This window comes from Barbus barbus, assembly GCF_936440315.1.
Source record: "Barbus barbus genome assembly, chromosome: 4".
NCBI classification, from domain to species: Eukaryota; Metazoa; Chordata; class Actinopteri; order Cypriniformes; family Cyprinidae; genus Barbus; species Barbus barbus.
The window spans coordinates 34,824,315-34,845,253 of NC_136732.1; the positions used below are offsets into that span (position 1 = coordinate 34,824,315).

The 20,939-nt window shown below is 35.1% G+C and overlaps 2 protein-coding genes across 2 annotated transcripts in view; one reads left to right on the top strand and one right to left on the bottom strand.

Moving 5' to 3' along the window:
• The window catches only part of LOC306868757 (nucleolar transcription factor 1-like), a 967,110-nt gene that overhangs the window by 927,140 nt on the left and 19,031 nt on the right, over positions 1-20,939 (bottom strand). The gene's annotated exons all lie outside the window — the stretch shown is intronic.
• The window catches only part of LOC306868759 (corticotropin-releasing factor receptor 1-like), a gene marked incomplete at both ends in the record, with an annotated part of 130,125 nt that overhangs the window by 22,799 nt on the left and 86,387 nt on the right, over positions 1-20,939 (top strand). Inside the window, 2 exons of the mRNA XM_079415095.1 lie at positions 12,081-12,168; positions 19,801-19,851. Coding sequence (XP_079271221.1) covers positions 12,081-12,168; positions 19,801-19,851 — 139 coding nt within the window. The remainder of the gene's footprint in view (positions 1-12,080; positions 12,169-19,800; positions 19,852-20,939) is intronic.

Consider the following 20,939-nt stretch of genomic DNA (forward strand, 5'->3'; position numbering starts at 1 on the left):
TGGTAAAGAAATATCTTTATCGAAGTTAAGAAACTTGTGATTAATCCCTACCAGTGTTTCTAATGAGTTTTGATTGAATATAATATAGTGTTGTTTCTTGTAACAACAATTGAAAATAATTAAAAAAATCCTTACAAATGAAATCAGCAGTTGGTATGGATGCTGTCTTAGCATTGTGTGTGAGTTAAGCCTTGTTTGACTCATGCTCTCTGGCGAATCACTTCATGATTCACCGCAGGCGCAAGCACATCTGTGCTGAGAGGTGTTTATACTCAATTCGTTCTCCTGTCAAGCTCCAAAATGACACAAAAGCACCATAAATGTGTCATGGAAATGACATGTGAGCTATTTTCCAAGTCCTCTGTTGCTATATGATAGCTTCGTGTGAGGAACAGACCACATTTGGAAATTATTTAATATATTGTCATCAACTAAGGAAAGTAGCAATATACATCACTGTTCAAAAGTTTTGGGGTTAGTAAGTTTTTATTTATTTATTTATTAGTTTTTGAAAGAAAGAAATTAAATTATTTTATTGAGCAAGGACACATTAAATAGATTTTTTTTTTTATCAAAGAATCATGAAAGTATGATTTGTGAACAATTCATTACTTTGAGTCAGACCTTTTCAATAAATAACTTGATCTAGTTCACTAAAACTGGTTTGAGCGAATCATTCATGGGTTGATCCAGTTCTTGAGTACAACTCACTGACTTCAGTAATATAGGATTTAATAATGATTATCAATGAATGTAGACTTAAATTTCAATCTGTTAGTTGCACAAAAACATTATGGGACATTATATATTTTTAAGAATACCTTTTATTCTGTTTGTTTATTCTTTTTGACACTTCTGCTTATGAATATGTAGTAACATTGTTATTAGTAACTTCCAGTGATTGATTCATCTTCAAAACTGTATCAGGGTTGTGTAAAGTCAACCAAACAGTTTTCCACACTGAGAAAGTGCTTTCTAGGTTTGTGTGCAATATGTATGGCACTGAATGGACTGTGGGCTGCTTTCAGAGACAGACATTGGTATTGTAGTACAGCATTCCACCTTCATTGACAAATTAATGTAGACGTCTAAAAATTGTTAATGTGAACACACGTCATGAAAATTATTTAATTCCAGTATATATTTTTTTCACTACTTTCTTGTGTTCTCTTTCTACTGCTTTGGCATCTCATACCAGGCCATATGGTCATGGTGTGGTCTGTGGCTTGGCACTAAGACAGTCAGGAGCAGGTGAATGGCAGTGTGTTGAATTGTAAAAGTCTGAAGTCACATTGACAGACACCTCATCAGCCAGACCTATTGGATAAAAAAAAAAAAAAATAGAAGTGGACCACAATCCACATGAGCTTAAATTGCCATGTAAACTCACTTTATTCTGTTGAATGTTACTGTTGTTAAATGCTAGACTGTATTTTAAGATCCTTAAAAAAGGATCCCTGGTTAAATGTGTCTGTTAGGCAAATTAAGATTGAGAGGCAAATTAAGATTGTCTGTGTCAGTCTGTGACTACATGTATCTGTACACAATACGATATATCACAACATCATGTATCAAACTGTGATACATGTTGTGAACGTTTCTTAATATATTTGGCAGCTGTTGAACTCCGATATACACTATATTGCCAAAAGTATGGGGTCACCCCCTTCTAATGAACAGGTCATTTATTTAGTCATTTCCATGAGTACAAATCTTAATGTTTAAGCATATAATTATATTGTAGGGAATTATGTGCTTCTAATTTTATTGCAACAGTTTGGACAGGACCCTTTTCTATTCTAACATGACAGTGTCTCTGTGTATAAGACAAGGTTCAAAAAGAAATGATTGATTCAGTCAGTGTGGAAGAACTTGACCGGTCTGCATAAAGCAAAGTCCTAATCTCAGCTGAACACCTCTGGTGTGAATTTAAATGCAGACCTTGAGCCGAAAACTCATCACCAAACACCAATGACTTGTATATGGGTAGTCATTTTAGACACTTTCAAAACTGTTGCAACAGAGATGGAAATACAGCTTTTAAATACATTAATTATGCTTCCATCTTTGTTGCCACAGTTTTGGAAGTGCCTTCTTCTGTTCTAAAGAAGGGGGTGTCCCAATACTTTTGTCCATATAGTGCATGTACAAATCATTGGTGTTTGGTGATGAGTTTTCATATACATATACATATATCCAAATTTGTGCATACTTCTAGTTGTAGTAGCTTTTAACCATTGAAAAAAGTGGAAGCTTTCCAGGTAATGATCACTGAAATATTTTTTTTTTTTTACTTTTTGAATCTTTTTGAATCTTTGGAAAATTACTTATAAATGTATATACTGTATGCATTTTAATGGGAGCGAAAATGTGTTTGAGTGCAAACATAACTATTTATTTAGTTATTTATTCATTTATTTTTTTACAGATTATCATAGCATGATGTTGACTGCATTTTTCAAGATCAGCCATTCGTTTATTTCAGCGTTATCTCTTTCATCAAACAGTATATAATTTAACATAGTTTGAAAGTGAAAAAAGTAGCTTTCTATAATTTCATTGAGATTTTGTTTATTAAGTGCACATTAATTGCAATTATACATTTATAGTATCTGTTTAATTTTCACTCATGCAAACTTTTAGCTGACCATATTTTTTCACTTAAAGTTTTGGTCTTCAGAATAGTTTGTGTTACCAGTCATAATCTTGCTTCATAGCAGTCTCGAAAGCATGTACCTTTAAGGTTTGAAGGCTTGAGAGTATATCAGTGATCAGTGACATAAGCTACACGCAGTTCTATTAACCCACGGAACATTTAATAAACTGCCTTTATAGTACCTCTGGCCCTCAAATTTAAATCCCCAAAGACTGAAGTTGTCAGATGGAGCTGTGGGATCACACTGGCTTTGCGCTTTCAACCAGCAGGCTGGCATCAATCCCTAGGATTTCTAGTCTTTGTGTCTCAAGATCATCCTTCCTTTGCTGGCTGGCGATCTCCAGCGCCTGTGGCTCAGCAGCCCGCCGTGCAGTCTTTACTGGGAAGATTCGGGCTTATGCTTTAGACAGCACAGCGGCTGGCTCCAGTCAATCAAGCCATTTGTCTCAGCGCAGGCTGAGCCAGTGGACAGAGGAGAAGCGTGTGGAACACACCGCTACGTGTGCTGTTCTTGTGTGTTAAAGGCTATTGTTAGAGCAGGATTACACATTACCAACACTGCTGCCAGAGACCCGCTGCCAGTCTCCTCAGCTGACCTCAGAGAACTGACCACAAAATATAATATCTAATTTCAAACAACTGCAAAACAGGGCCAGCACACCGCTTACAGTTGTTGTCATTACTGTTATGAGAACAGACTCTCCAGGGCCAGAAATTCAAATGAACCGAGTCAGATTGTTGAGATAGTTTTTCATAATATGTGTTCTACTAAACCTCAGCACTGAAATATTTATTTATTCACAAATGAAAAGCTTTATTAAAAGTCATTGGGTAGCAGACTCGGCCTGTTACATTTGTGTAACAGTAGCTGCCTATTACATCTATATAATTACAAACTGTAAGTACAGGCTGTTACATAACTTAGTTACATGGTAAGTACATTTTATTGCATGTAAGTACAACGGCTACTACTAAGTACTTAACTAGGTAATTACTCTGTATTATGGACACCTTAAAATAAAGTGTTGCCATTTTTTTTTTTAAACATTAAAGGGATAGTAGACCTACACCCAAAAAATTTACTTTTCATGATTTACTCACCATCAAATTGTACCAAACCTGTATGAGTTTCTGTCTTCTGCTGAACACGAATGAAGATATTTTGAATAGCCAAACAGTTTTTGGTCCCCATTGACTTCCATAGTATTTTTTTTTTCTATACTATGGAAGTCAGTGGGGATAAACAACTGTTTGGTTACCCACATTATTAAAAATATCATATTTTATAATCAACAGAAGAAAGAAAGGTTGGAATAACTCAAGAGAGAACTGTAATTTTTGGTGTACTATCCCTTTAAGAAGTGTCTTACGTTCACCATGGCTGCATTTATTTGATTAAATACACAATAAAAATAGTAATATTGTGAAATATTATTACAGTTTTAAAATAACTTTTCACTGTTTAATGTATTTTAAAATGTCAATTATTCCTGTGATGGCAAAGCCAGTCTTCAGTGTCACATGATCCTTCAGATATAATTTGCTGATTTGGTGATCAGTAAACGCTTCTTCATATCTTCACTGCTTCATATTTTGTGGAAACCATTATCTTTTTCAGGATTCTTTGATGAATAGAAAGTAAACAACAGCATTTATTTGAAATAGAAATCTTCTGTAACATTTTCACTTTTAAACATTTTGTCATTAGGAATATTGCATTCGATACCTTTTTATTGTAACTTGCATCCATTTGTTCTTTTTTACACAAAATATCTAGTACCCTAAACTAACTTTTGGATTGAGTCGAATAGCTCCACCATCTTGAACTCTGTATGACAGCGATAAGACACTTGTGACTAAGTCTGGTTATTGTTTCTTAGAAAGGCTTTGCTGTAATGCACACAACAGCACAACTGGACCTTTCCTCTCCAACTGCGCCTTCAGTCTGTCGGATTTAATCCGAAAAAGTTCAGCATCAAGAGCAACTGGAGGGTGGAGTAGAAAAGTACAGGCAGAGATGGCAAGACAGAATCAGAAGGAAAGAAGCAGATATCGTTCAGTGTAGTTTGGACATAGCTAGTTAAAATGTGGCTTTTTTATCCTCTCGGACTGTAAGGAGGATTAGATGTTTGATTCTCTGCCCAAAATAGACCTGCCTCGGAGAAACATGCAGGCAATGTTGGATAGAATTTGATCTGCTCTAAGCTGCTCAACAATGGCTTCTAAAGAGCCAGACTTATAAAGTTCTGCTAGAATACGGATCAGTGCTAGGGGTGGGAGTTGAAATTGCATTTCCTTTACATCCTATTTGCAAGTCACAATGGGGAAGATGGAAAGCAACGGTTCATTTAGGTAAATTTACTAAGATGCCATCTTCCATATGTCATTGCCTTATAAATAGTTTATATACTGTGCCAGAGCATATGGGGAATTCTGTCACGTCTCATTTATGTTTTAACCAAGCATCTAATGTCTTAGACCAGTCATTCCCAAGGTATACCCCAGAGAGTGCTAGGATGTTCCAGAGGTTTAAGATTTCCTGTGTTAAACCTAGAAAAATAGATTTATTTATTTATTTTAATTTTTTTGTAAATGTGCTGTCATTTGGTTTAACTACCTATTTAAGAAAATAAATTAAATGGGTCATATAAGGTTTGTCAATTTGTCATATGACCTGTGGATGATATTTCATGATGGTAAATTAAATTCTTGCACACAAAGACTGCAACTGATGCTGACCTTTGTTATCTATATTTTATGTACAAATAATTTGCCGTCAGGTCTTTTTCGAGGAATGTTTATTGACCAAAAACGATTGATGAGAAGCTCAAGCTTCTGAGCTAATCGGTGAGGTTTGTTTATTTATTACATTTTTTGTTTTTCATATGTACGTATTTTATAATTTTATTTTATTATAACATTTATTATATAGGTTATTACATAAAATTTATTTTATTATAACATCTATTTTAACATTTGTATTTAAAATAAAATATATGTATTATTAATTTGATTTGTTCTAATTTGATCATTGTTATTTTTAACTTTTATTAGATTTTTTAAAATGTTTTTGTGGAACAATCATAAAGTACAGTTTTAAAAGTGAATCATTGTCATAATGGCCACTTGAACAACATTAGTGGTAATGCTAAATTATATCCATTATAATTAGTTCAAATAAACACCTTCCTGGTCAGTGAAGGGTGCTTGAGCCTTGCTCATGGGGCTTTGGTAGTAAATATGACCAAAAAAATAGCTTGAGAGGAGTTTGAGGCAGTTATAAAGCATGCTATTCAGGTGGTCTTATGATCATAGATCGTAAACCAAGAGACCTTTCTGACCCAGTGATTCCTCAAGTAATGGCTGTTTAGTATCATCTAATTTCCTCGTGGTCTTATATCTTCCCTCACTTATCAGCTCATTTCGGATAGCTGCAGAGCTTTTTATCCCACGAGGCCCATTTTCCCAGTGTCCCATTGCATTCATCCTTGATTTGTTAAAAGACCTGGGGTTCTGCTAAAGCTTTATTGCTCCTCTCAGGCAGTCTTTCCTTGTCCACTTTTCTTCAGGGACCGGCCCTGTACGTGCGTGATAGGGGAGCTCTTGGTTCTGCTTTGCAGCTGGGTGTTCCTTCGAGGCCAATCTGAAGAATTTCTTAAGGGAGAGAGAAGGAGGCAAAATCAGGGAAAGGTCGTAAAGTTAGACAAAGTGGTCTTTGTTTGAAATGTGAGGTGTCACACCTACAGCATGTAGGGAAGGTATACTGGGACAAAAGGAGTTCATTTCTGGGCCTGATGCCTTTTCATTAGCTCTGTTCTCCACAGTCTCTTAGGAGGAGTATCAGAGAGCTGCTTAAGAGCTTCCCTGTGGAGTCTGGGGTTTTGATAATGAACAGCAATGTGTGTTTTGTACTGTTCTTACTTTTGAAGGAGATCAAGGACGTTTAAGTACTGGGCTTTGAGAGCAAGACCATAAAGCACTGTTGTTGAAAAGATGAGTTTAGACCTGCATGAATTCATATGCTGGCTGAGGCTTGTTTATGCTGGCTAGTGCTGGTTTGGTGCTTGTCTAGCTGGTGCAGTTCACCAGCCAAACCAATATGGTCAATGCGGTGAAACTGGTTGAACAAGCAAGTCTTGTTTGAAGAAAATGTTAAGTAGATTCAGATAGATTCTGAGGTATATAACTTTTTTATTGCTTTATATCCTAGATTGCATTTTGATTAATATTTTATGCTTTTTAATGACATGTTTTAATATTTTTGGTTTTATATCCATTCATTCATTCATTCATTTCAGTTCTAGGTTTATATTTATCCATATCATTCATTCATTCATTCATTCATTCATTCATTCATTCATTCATTCATTCATTCCAGTGTCAGTTTTGTATTTATCTAATTCATTCATTCATTCATTCATTCATTCATTCATTCATTCATTCATTCATTTCAGTGTTAGTTTTATAATTAATTAATTAATTAATTCAGTCGTTCGTTCATTAAATCGTTCGTTCGTTCATTCATTCATTCATTCCAATGTTAGTTTTATATTTATCCCCATCATTCATTCATTCATTCATTCATTCATTCCAGAGTTATTATTACAGTGCCTTGCGAATGTATTCATACTGCTTCATTTTTTTCACATTTTGTTATGTTGCAGCCTTATGTTAAACTGCTTTAAATTACTTTTCCCCCCACATCAGTCTACACTCCATACACCATATTGACATAGCAGAAACAGAATTGTCACAACTTTATAAATTTATTTAAAAAAAAATAAGTAAGTGCATAAGTATTCACACCCTTAACTAAATATTTGAAGTACCTTTACAGCCTCAAGCCTTTTTTGTTTGAGGCGACAAGCTTTGCTCGTCAATATTTGGCAATTATCTGCTATTCGTCTCTTCACCTCTCAAGCTCTTTCAGGTTGGATGGGGGCAGATGCACATTTTCAGGTTTCTCCAGAAATATTTGATTGGGTTCAAGTCCAGGCTGTGGCTGGGCCACTCAAAGACTTTCACAGCGTTGTTTATAAGCCACTCTTGCTGTGTGCTTAGGGTCACTGTCCTGTTGGAAGGTAAACCTTCTGCCCAGTCTGAGGTTCTTAATGCTCTGGACTGGGTTTTCATTAAGGCGATCTCAATATTTTGGTGCAATGAGCTTTTCTTCTACTCTGATGAGTCCCTCTGTCCCTGCTGTTGAAAAACAGCCCCATAGCATGAGGCTGCTACCAGCACACTTTACTTTTGGGATGGTACTCTGCAGGTGATGAGCAGAGCTGGTTTTCTTCAAACATGATGCTTAGTTCTGAGGTTCATCAGAGCAGAGAATCTTGTTTCTCAGAGTCTGAGGGTCCTTTTGGTGCTTTGTTTGTAAATTCTAAGTGTGTTTTCTTTTCTCTTCACTGAGGAGAGTATTGAGTTTGGCCACACCGCCATAAAGCCCAGATCGGTGGAGTGTTGCAGTGATGTTTGTCCTTCTGTAGATTTCTCCTATCTCCACATATGATCATGGAGATCAACTAGAGTGACCATCAGGTTCTTCGTCACCACTCTAACCAAAGCCCTTCTCCATCAATTGCTCAGTTTGGCCAGGAGGCCAGCTCTAAGAAGAATCCTGGTTGTTTCAAACTTCTTCCATTAAGGGTAACAGTGACTACATGCTTCTGTGACCCTTCAATGAAGCAGATTTTTTTTCTGAACTCTTCCCCAGATGTGTGGCTTGAAGCAAACCTGTTTCTGAGCTCTACAGACTGTTCTTTTGACCTTAGGGCTTGGTTTTTGCTCTGATATGCAATATCAGCTGTTGGACCTTTTATTAAGACGTGTGTGCCTTTTCAAATCATACCCATTCAATTGAATTTGCCACAGGTTACCTTCACTCAACATCTAGCAACACCTGCAAGCAATATGAATGCTCCTGAGCTAAATTCATAAATAAAAACTGTCCCAGCAGTGGAATGATTTTGCAATGGAATCATTTGTTTTTTTTTTATTTAATTTTTTTATAAATTTGCAAAGATGTTAAAAGAAAACTTTTTTTGTTGCCTTACCATTATAGTGTATGGAGTGTAGATTGATGTGGAAAAAGGTAACTTAAAGCAGTTTAACATAAGGCAGCAACATAAAACGTGAAAAAGGGGTATGACTATTTCACAAGGCACTGTATATTTATCCTCATCATTCATTAATTCATTCATTCATTGTGGTGGTAGTTAAATTTTGTATCTCTTTCAAACACATTATTTATGTATTTATTTTATTTTCATTGTTAGTTTTATTTGTATAATTTTCATACACATTTATTTAATTAATTATTTATTTGTTTGGTTGGTTGGCTTCACAGCATTAAATTAAACAATAAAACAACAAAATAATATTTTACTTTATAAAGTTGTTTTAATATATATATATATATATATATACAGTATATATATTATATACACTTATATGCATACACACACACACACACACACATATATATATATATATACTGTATATACATATATATACATATACACTTTTTTTTTTTTGTCTAGGCAGGCATCTTTGCAAGAATTCAGTCATTTGTTTGTCAGAGTCGTTTGTTTGAATAAGTTATTTTAAATGAATCACTTGAATGAACTGAATCACTTAAACTAATCAGATTTCTGAATGCTTCATAAGCAAGAAACTGTTACCGGACACGTTATACTATTGCATTGAGCTTAACTGCTGTCAGGCTACTGCAAAATGTAGTTAGTAGCGGCACTACTTTTAGCTAGTCACTCCCCTGCTGGTCATGTCAGCACGAAACTCTCTAGCTGTTTGTCAAATGATTGTGTGCGTACAGTATGGCTCGAAGCCCTCGTGGGTAATCCTGTCCAGCACATGGGTTATACAATGGCCCTCCAGTGTTGGTTGCTGAGGGTGATGAAGTGAAACTGTTCCAAGTGACAGGAAAGTCTGAAGGCACAACCATCCCTCGACACGACACCAGGCTTCAGCGCCCTTGTGGAACAAGCCAGCCTGGATGAAGTCTGTGAAAGAGACAGCAGAGGGATTGGGAAAGCTGGGGAAATAAAATAAAATGAGTGTTTGGGATGTTTCTGGAAGGAAATAAAGAAAAGTTTCAAGGCTTCAAGAAGATTACTGGCGAGTGAGCCAGCACCCGACCAGCAAGAGGAGTGTTAGTCTGCCAGCTCATAAAACACACCAAGGGCTGTATTTCTTCCGTTTTTCCCTCCTCAATCCTGGTGTTTGTCTCCCGCTAGCTCGAGTATGTGCTGCCGACAGTCTTTAGAGCTGTCAACACTGAACTCTTTAAACCTGTCCTCATGTGATGGAGGTCAGGGACCAGAAGACAGCAGGCTGTTCACCTCACACCACTGGGAGCTTTCAGTCATTTTTGTACAGCTAGTAAAAATTTTAGCGCTTAGCTGAAAGAACTCACTCGGCGGGACAATGCTTCCATTAACATAATGAGTCTGTGGTGGTGGTAGAAATTTTCATGGTTTCATTATGGGGTGTGGAAGGATCATCCAGCTGGCCCTGAAAGCTCTTAGAGCTGTGACCTAGGGCCCCACATGTGACCATATAGGGCCTTTGCAAACTTTATGACTAAAGGCCTCAAGCCCTTTGAGAATGGAAGTGCAATGTGTTGGGTTCAGACATAGACTGCTGTCCATTTCTATTTTAGGAAGGTGATATCATTTCATTCATCCCTATTCTTTGTGTGGGTTTTGTATGCTGTAAGGGTATTTGTATCCATATATCCAGGTATATGAATTAGAGACAGTCACATAACAGCAAATCAAGCACAGGCAGAACCTCACCGCCTCTCTCGCTGTTGAAAGAGCCATTAGTCTTAAAGCAGTGGTCTAGTCAAACATATCTAATGGATTCTGCTTGAAAATTATAAATTGCATTTAGTTTGGTTAGAGGGGATCATTTAGCCAGCTTGATGTTAGGGCACAAGGGTCACATCTGTGATTTTTCCCTCTTATTTCATGAACATGAATGTTGAAACGAAAGCCCTGGTCTCCTGGGTATTAAATATTTTAAATCTTGGAGCTTAAATCTTTTTAAAATCAAAGTTGGAAAGAATTTAGTATAAAATATCTGCAATGCAATGAAGTGCCACATCGTTGATGAGAATGAGAATCTCCCTTTAAATAAAATAATAAACTGAATTAGGCATATTTAGCATCTGCTACAGTTTAGTTTAGTCTGGCTATGTAAAAAAACTGACTGGTCTGAGACTAAAGAGTCTAAACTAAATCAGTTGGACTGAAGATTACACTTTTCAATTTTAATAGATAAATTAGTTATACATTTAGTTTGACTGAAATGTGAAATTTTAAAGTGCATGTAAACCTATACAGTTAGGGCAGGGCAGTAAATTTAAATCTATTTTTATCATAAAAAATAAGTCCATGATATTGATGATAAATCTGAGTAATTTTCAATATTTAGCTTACACTACACAAACATGTACACATACACTACACTAATACACGTACACTACATTATACAAGTGTGCTACTCATGGTATTTTCAGTGTCTGCATCTCACTTTACATAAACTTCATATTCAAAGCTGCTCTTACAGTTTACTTCAAGAGCTGTTTCATTTGATAACAGCTATGCTAAAATACATACAAAGGTCTTCACAAAAAAAAACCCAAAATAAAAGTCCAGTTTAACTTGAAGAAATAATCACAGAAATATATTATTATTATTATTATTATTATTATAAAATGTACCTCTCTGAGTAATACAAATAATTATAAAATTCATTAATTTGTTCATTCGTTTCAGAAAACCAAGAATTTTGTTTTTCAGATTTTTCATGATTTAATAGAGTATACAGAAAATAAATGTAAACTTTAATTTAATTTGATTTTGATTTTATTTGAATTGGAAACATTTCTTACATTTTTAGAATCTTAATTAATTTCATAAATTTTAATGATTTTTTTATTTATTTTTTTATTATAAATTAAAATATAATCCAAAGAGTAAAAACACAATGGAAAACACAGAATTTGATAAATAATAAATGATAAAAATTTGATAAAATAATGCATCTCATTTCATGGGGCCCTAAATTAAAAAGCAATTTATTTTGTAGACATTCCTTGTAAATAAGCAATTTATGTTTGGATAATTGTAAGGTTTTACACGTAACAAATTAAGCAGTGGGAAAGGAAAGTTTCATGTTTCGAAAACAACTTAAATTTCAGTCTGTTCCTCACACATAGCTAGCGTATGACTTCAGAAGCACAAGCGTGTGACAAGCGTACCTGCATTAGCATGAGACAGATGTTGACCTGCTTTACTTTTCTATTGCATGCTGTCTCTTTCTGGATATCCAGATGGATGCTAAAGCCACACTTTTGTATTCCCTCCACAAATTTCCTTTCTTTGCACCACCGTTGCAGGTGTTGACCATCTGGATTACGCTAATCTCCAGGGCAACAGCTGACCTGACCTGCGACGCTCTCCTCCTGCTCTCCACAAATCTTACAGGTAAGTCTCCATAACTGATCTTAAACCGATTTTGCTTTGTGGTATACAAGAGTTTAGATTTGGTTTGGGAAGTGTGGTCATAGATCAGTTACGCGAGTCGACTTAATGGCCTCTGGTGTTAATGGTCTCCCATTTGAGGTATTGATAAAGTGTCATGGCGGCAGATGGGATTTGTGGTTAAGATGCATATCACCAGTACATCTGAAAGCGGGTTCTGTTAACCTTGAGAACCTTTACTGAACACATTTACAGGAGACTTTGGTCTTTATAAATCGTGTATGAACCTGCGGAAGACCAAAATAATATATTTTTGAAAATACTTTTGTCCATGAATTGAGAGTCAAAGTGGTACGATGTTGTTTTGGACCCCATAGACTTTAACTGTATAGGCATTCTTCAGAAAATCTTCTTTTATGTTCCACAAAAGAAAGTCATGTTCCACAACATAGGGGTGAGTAAATATGAACGCTATAATATAAAATAATACTATATATATTAGGAGTGAGGCCCTTGAGTTCTCTAAAGCTGAGTAGCTGAACTCTGAACTCATTTTTCCATATCATCAAAGGGGACAGGGTGCAGCAAGATTTATTGACAGTTTTCCCATGGGATACGTGACATAAAAAAGGCAATATAAAGAGATGAAAGTTGTGACGGCTGAATTCAGTTTGTTGTTTTTGACACTGCTTTGAAAAGCCCAAGACTTACTGGGGTTTATTTTGGTTTGCAGTTGAAGAAGAGGGGTAAATTGAGCATTAATGTAAGAATGCTGGAATACACCACGGATCTGTTTGCGTTCAGAGCTTTGCAAAGGTTTACCGAGTGTGAATTGATTTTAAACATTAGGGGAAGATGTAACAGATTTTCTGTGTACAGTTTTTCACTTGCAAATATTACTATTATTACCTTTATTTAACCAGAATAAAACTCATTGAGATTAAAAATCTCTTTTCCAAGAGCGTCCTGGCCAAGACAGGCAGCAGCACAATTAACAAGGTTGCAGACATAAAAACATGTAACATATAACATCAACATATAACAATTTATACAAGTAATAAATAATTATAAAGTTAAAAGAAATCACGTAAAATTACGTTTAAAGAATAATATTTAAGGCTTGAGTTTTGTACACTAAACTGAGAAAATTGCTCCATGGTTGCTCTTTTATACAGTAGTGTAAGTTGTATGTTTCATTTGAGGATCAACTGTGTCTCTTTATGAAAAATAAAAATATAGCCCAAAAATGAGACAATGGATGACATTTAGCTGGAGTTTAGAGCAATAAAAGCTAATGCAGATAGCAGGTCCCACATAATTTGGTCTTAGAAAAACTGAAATTTACTATGGCCACGTACGCTCTGCAAAACTGTTTGATTGACAGTCACATGTAAATACGGCTATGAATTCCTTAAATTAGTGTTCTTTTTTGGAATACAGGCATTATTCCTGAATAATAACCAGCAACATTTTGTAAATAAGAAATATGGATGCCAACATTTTTTGTTTTTTTTATTATTGTGTAAACCTTTTATTGTTTTGTTTTCTAACTTCTAAGAGATCATAATTTATTAAGTTAATTCAATTTTTTACCACATTTATTTTGAATTCATATATGAACCATATAAAGAGTTTACCCAAAAATGAAAATTACCCCATGATTTACTCACACTTCAGCCATCCTATGACTTTCTTCTTTCAGATGAATTCAATCTGAGTTATATTAAAAATGTCCAGGCTCTTCCAAGCTTTTAATGGCAGTGAAAGGGAGTTGTGATTCTGAAGTCCAAAAAAGTGCATCCATCCATCATAAAAGTACTCCACACTGCTCTGGGAGGATGCCAATATATATATATATTTTTTTGTATTGTTTAAACCTAATTTGTATTGTTCAAAGGAATCATAATTTATAAAGTTTTTTTTTCACATTTATTCTGAATTCATATTTAATGAGAAACACGAATGCCAACAGTTTAACATGTTTGATGTTAACTCCATATTTTATTTATACTTATATTTCCTTGCATTTATTTTAGATAAAACAAAATGCTAACATTCTTGCAAAATTCAACTCCGATATAAAATTCAAAACTAATAAACATTCAGTTCAATCATTGCCAAGCAAATTTGATCATTTATGAAATGACACTAAAAAAAGTTTTTTGGACATTTTTTTTGGAATGTTTAAAAAGATATATATACCTAGATGCCTCATAATCAACTGTTTCTATGGGCCGCGAGACATAAGCCATCCGCCATTTTTGGAACGGTCTTCGAAACTTTGAGCGCATTGACTGTGTGCGTCTACAACAGCAAGTCATACGCTTGTATATCTTTGAATATTCATTGATTATTATGGTGAATGCGAGATGGCTGATGCGTCAACGAATCTGGAGCGGTCTGCTCGTCACTCCACAGAAGAGAGGGGCTGAGTCAGCAGAGCTCACTAGGATTTAAAGAAACATGGAGTAGATCAATAAAAATTGTGAGTGATTTCAGATAAGATTTTCCAAGGTGAAACCAAACATTGTATTTTTAAATGGGGGGTGGTGACGGCGCAGTGGATAAGACACATACCTTTGGTGTGAGAGACCCGGGTTCGAATCCACTGTGAAACACCAATGTGTCCCTGAGCAAGACACTTAACCCCTAGTTGCTCCAGAGGCGTGCGACCTCTGACATATATAGCAATTGTAAGTCACTTTGGATAAAAGCGTCAGCTAAATGAATGTAAATGTAAATGTAAATGTAAATGCTCATCATATAATGGATAATTAATCTGTCCTGAACGCCTTTAAAACCAGAACTTTTCACTGGCCAGCTCGACCAAGTGATGATATAATTACACAAGTCTTGAGGAATTCAACCACTAATCTACAGCACAGCTGCAGCAACAAAGCCTGCTGGTGCCAGAGCAACAATTGCGAACTCCCAAGGAGTTAATGTTGTGTAATATCACTGGATATAAAAAAAAACTCACATTGGCTATCCGAGCTGAATGATGAAAAGTTTTTAATAGATGTTCTGTGTCTGCCAGTCTTAGATTCAATTTTGCGTGTGCTGCATCGCAGGAAAACAGGCCGGGGATGTGGCTGTCTAGGGATCGCAGTTGCCTGTGGGGACGATTATGAAATGCCGAGTAATACCTTCAACCCATCTGTCATGCTCAGTATCGACGCAAAGAGACAGATGATGTTGAATGTTACTTCCCCTCCTAGGTGCTCTCATAAGAAAATCTGGCATCCCAAACCACATAGAATCATCTTTTGAATATCTGTGTCTGAAATGATTGTCATATGGTCCAAAAATGTGGCCTACTCTTTCAAGGAAAATTGATTTTCAAATTACACCAACTTTCGGGACTAATCAAGTGTTTCTGGCTAACTGGATTTTCCTGATTTGTTTGTCTGTGGTAACCTTAGTGATACTAATTGAGAGTCTTGACGAAGAGAAGTTTAAGAGTCATTTAAGAAGCTGACCTTTGATTGCTGCCTGCTGTTTTACAAGGCACTGTTTGTGTTTGTATCAGGATGGGTCAAGAGCTTTGTCATTTATTACTGGTCTCCAGAGTTTAGTAGAATAGAGAAGCAGGCTTATTTCAAATTAATTTGTCAGCTGAAATTATATTAAATTAAATATTTTTTACATTTAATAATTTGTTTATTTTTATTATTATTATTTTTTAATAACCTATTTTCTTTGTCAGAACACGATTCACTAAATAGCTATAGTTGCCCTCATAATGATTTGTATGAGCAGTTACACAAATGTGCAGGTCAACTCAGCTTGCAGTGAAACTTCATACTGTAATAAAACGATTCTGAAAATCAGTCGAGGCTTGACTGAATGTATATCATTAGAACGTTTCCGAGTATCATTATTTTATTCATAACATACATACATACATATTTTAATTTTATTTTATTTATTTATTTTGTATTTATGTATTAATTTTTTTTGCCAAGATAATAAATTTGATCGACTGGAGTCTGAAACTTACATTTAATGCAAATGCAAATATTTTACATTAATATGACTCTGATTACAAGGACATAACCAGTTTAAAATATTATTTGTGAAAAGTATGCTGATGGTCATGTCTCCTGGAGGTCTTATTCTTTTAGAATTATCTATAAAATATCAAGAGCTGAAGTGATCAGATTTCATATCATGTGCCATGTTATGATTGTTTGTGTAGCCATAATTGATGTAATTCTGAAATCAAAATTGACAGATCTGAACATGTGTAAATTGCAGGATGCTCATGACAAAGCTGTGATTAACTGTAATACTGAGTCCACTCAATGTAATTAACACTGAAGTACCAGGAGCATGTCATTTTTCTGTTCAAATGCTTTGTTTCCCTATATGATGGCTATGTGGAGTTTAACAAAATATATAATTAATCACACAATAAGTAGTAAAATGCATTTCCCTAACTCTTCACATTTATGTATTTTACTTAAACTTAGTTTTGTAACAATTGCAGTAAGCTTTATGCATAAGCAAGATATGCTTGTAAATTATGTAGGCTTGTTTTTAAGTAAGATCACAAATATGTTTAGCTTTTTCGTGCACTCACTTATACTTCTCTCTCTCTCATATGCACACAAACAGATGAGCAGAAATACATCTGCACACAAATCTTTCTGTTTGTTCACACTGTGAGCTGTGGGTGTCCTCTGCATCATTCAGTCACTCCACTGCACTGCTATCACGTGTAGTTTGACGCCAAACATAACCAACACAATGAGGGTATAATAATGATCTTGTTTTTGATTTTCAGTGCAAACCTTGTTCCAATGCATATGCATCAAATAAGTGTACTTTTCAAATTCTGATTGAATGATGCTCATTGTTTAAAAATACAGAGAATCAGTTTAAGTTTGAGTGAATTAATTATAACTTGATTAGTTTGCATTTTGAGTAGACATTTATGTAAACATTGCTGTTTATTACAATTTGTTGTTACATTAGAGCATAAAATAATATAATTCAATAATAATTATTCCTAATAATCTATTCATTATAATAACATTTTTAAGCAGCCCACATTTTTTGCCTCTTCATTTAGTGCTTCATTTCAGCTGCTCAGATCAGCAGATGTTTTGAGACATTTATGAATGTAAAACCCAAACTATCAGTGCAGTTTTCCAAGTCGATGCTGTCCAATAATTGATTTTTTTTTTTCCTGAGAGATGTGCAGTAGATTGTATAAAGCACATGGAGATCATATGCGTTTATTTCCTGAGAGGCACATTGTTCCCATAAAAACTAAAAACATGGATGTCAGGATAAATTACATTTGCAGGAACAGCAGTGTACCTCATTGTGCTGCCAAATAAACAATCTTCATTCCACAGGGTGGAATCGTATTTCCGAATCAATATGTTTATGGCACAGTACTGAGAATGCATTGTTTTGCACATCCGTTTCTGCGATTTGAAAAGACTTCGAGAGCAGAGCTGCTCATATCCATTATGAATTATTATTCATAATGGATATGATATTCAGCGATATCCCCGTTCCTTCACCTGTTATTTCCAGGCCAGAGGATGAACAGACACGGTGACATGCTTGGGTTGTTCTGCTCCAGCGTGTGTGTGTGTTTTTTGCCCCAATGCCATGGAGCCAGAGCAACCATCCATTGCTTTTGTGAGTAGAAGATTAATAGATGTGTGCTTGTTTTATCTCGGTGAACAGCAGACAGGAGAGTGAATAGAGAAACAAATTCAACCATGATTTGATTGGCAAAGGTGCACAAATCCCTACAGTAAAGATTCAAATGCTATTTGCTTGACAAACAGAGAATATTGTACAGTTAAAAAGTTTCTCAGAATCATTTAGATTCATTTTATTTATTTGTTCACATTGTCTGTACGTAATTGTTTTAAATATCCAAAATGATCACAGCTTAGCTTTCCAACACATTATGTTTGTGCAATGTTTAAATGTTATGCGACCTTTTTAACAACAGATTGACTGCAGATACACAAAAGATCTGGTGAAAACAACAATGAATTATAATGTGGCTCAGTGGCTTTGTTCACATCTCTGCTGAAATGACCCAAATTAATTTCTAGTTCATACAGGTTTATTTTGGTTTGGTGCTGCCAGCACTGTTTTAAAGACACAATGTCAAATAAACAGTATAACTCAACTCTCAAACACAAATGCATTCCATGCGGTACTTAAAGCTTGAATTGCTCTGATGGTAGAAATATTACTTTATATACATACAGGTCGGGGGCATGATCATTATTATTTAAGCGATACAACCTTTGCTCCAAATTATAATGGTCTCTGAATCAGTTGAGTTAATGATTAAATGACTCACTTATACAAAGAGTCATTTGTTTAATTCCTGAATGAGTTGGTGTTTTGGAACAAATTGCTTGTAAATGATTCAATTACTCACTGATAAAGACGCACTTGTCACTATCACAACCTGCGGGTGTAATGATGTAACTCCAGAAAGAATCACTGAAAATCTATTATATTATTTTATATTATATTATATAATATTATATTATATATTTTTTTATTTTATTTTACAAACAGCCTTGTCTGCTAGAGCAAAATTTTGTCTTCCTTGTTTTATTTACATTATTTAATCTGCAGGCTTTGATCTTTTGTCAGCAAGAAACTCAGAAATATGTGCTGTAAATTAAATCTGATGGCAGCTTGTGTTGAGATGAAAGAACAAGGGAATGTGGGAGCATTTGTAAATGTTACACTTTTAGCCAGGATTGTTATCTTCCACCAGTCATTGAGCAATATAAGGTGTTTCAAGCCATTAAACCCACTGATGGAGAAGGTTCTGTATAAGATTGTATTATGTGTATGAAGCACTGCAGTATACATGTATTTCTGCTCAGGAAACAATGATAAGTAATGCTTACTGTATTGAATTTATTTAGCTTTTTCCCAATTTTACTGTAAAAATACATTTTATTTAATTAATTTTCATTTTTATTTCATTTTGTATTTATTTATTAATTTATTTGAAGGGATAGTTCACCCAAAAATGAAAACTGTCATTAATTACTCACCCTCATGTCATTCCAAACCTGTAAGACCTTCGTTCACCTTCAGAACACAAATTAAGATATTTTTGATTAAATCTGAGAGCTTCTGCATAGACAGCAACGCAACTGACACGTTCAAGGCCCAGAAAGGTAATAAGGACTTAATTAAAATAGTCCACGAGAATACAATAATATTTTGGTATGAGCTACGAGAATGTTTTTTGTGCATAAAGGAAACAAAATAATGACCTTATTCAACAATTTTGATGCATGTTCACGACAGTACCACGCATGCATGTGCATTCCACTGATCGCAAACAAGCAGCAGCGCATCTGGTTTCTACGATAATTTCTGCATCAGCAGCACCACACTCGTGCGTGGTATTGTCATGAACGTGCATCGAAGACTGACAAGGAAGAGAAGAAATTGTTGAATAAAGTCGTTATTTTTGTTTTCTTTGTGCACAAAAGTATTCTCGTATTCTTTTCATTTTCATTTTTGGGTGAACTAACCCTTTAAAGAAATCACAAAAAAAATTTCAATAAATCTGAAAAAGACGATGTATGAGATCAATATATAATTTTTTCTTCTCTTTTCTGTTCCCAGCTCGCACTTTGATCCTGTGGAATCAGACGTCTAGTCCCACCAATTCTACAGGTGAGTTTACAACTCAGGTCTTTGTCTGTAAATATGGCAAACTGCAAACAGAAACACAGTGTTTCAGCCAATGCCCATGACTAAATGGAAATATATTATTTAATGATATTCCCAAGAAAATATTTAGTGTAGGCTTTGAGCATGTGAAATTACTTCAGACTCTGCAATACATACTGGCCATGATTCTATTTTTAATAATAAATAACAAATAGTAAATTTAGAAATGGGAAGATGTAGTGTATCATTTTTATGCCAATAGAATAACCAGATAAATAAAATAACGTGCTTGAAAATAGGTTTCACAAACACAACCTATGTCTTCCATGGTTTGGTCAAACAGATGGTCCCCAGAATGTAGTGGATTAAGACATATATGTGAAAGTCTCCAGCACGGAAGATTAAGAATTCTTAAACAAAGATTTTAATCTCCGCTGGGCTCCACAGATCCTTTCTGATTGCAAGAACAATGTGTGAAAAAAACTCTGTATTCTGGAAAAAAGGCAAATTCAGACAATACGAGTGTGCCCTGCAGCTCACACAAACACATAGAAGAAAGCCGCAGAGATAAAGATGGATAAAGAGATATTCAATTGAAACCATCTTCATGAATCCCACGTGTCTCCCATGCAGCCATCACCGTTAATAGCCTTAAGTGCTTATGCCAGAGCCTCTGAATATGTTTACTCTCCAGTTTCTTAAGAAATAACATTTCTTTAGGAAACATGAGACTCGATCGTTGCCACATAGAAAATAACCAGTGTTAAATTATCTCCTGCATATGTAATAGGATACACTTGGTGCTGATTAACTCAATTTAAAGAAATGATTCTGTGCACGTAGCGGAAAGCTCAGTGCATTATCAGCAAATATTGGAACACCAGTCACTAAGTTCTGCACATTATCTTCAGTGTTTGTTTAATAAATATTTTGTTCAATTAGATTATGCTTTCAGCTGCCAATAAGTAACACTGCATTTCAACAATACACCTTTTCTTTTGGCACTTTTATTACACTACCAGTCAAAAGTTTGGAATAATTACAATGACCTAATGACATCATTATCACATGGCACATCTGATTGCTTCTCT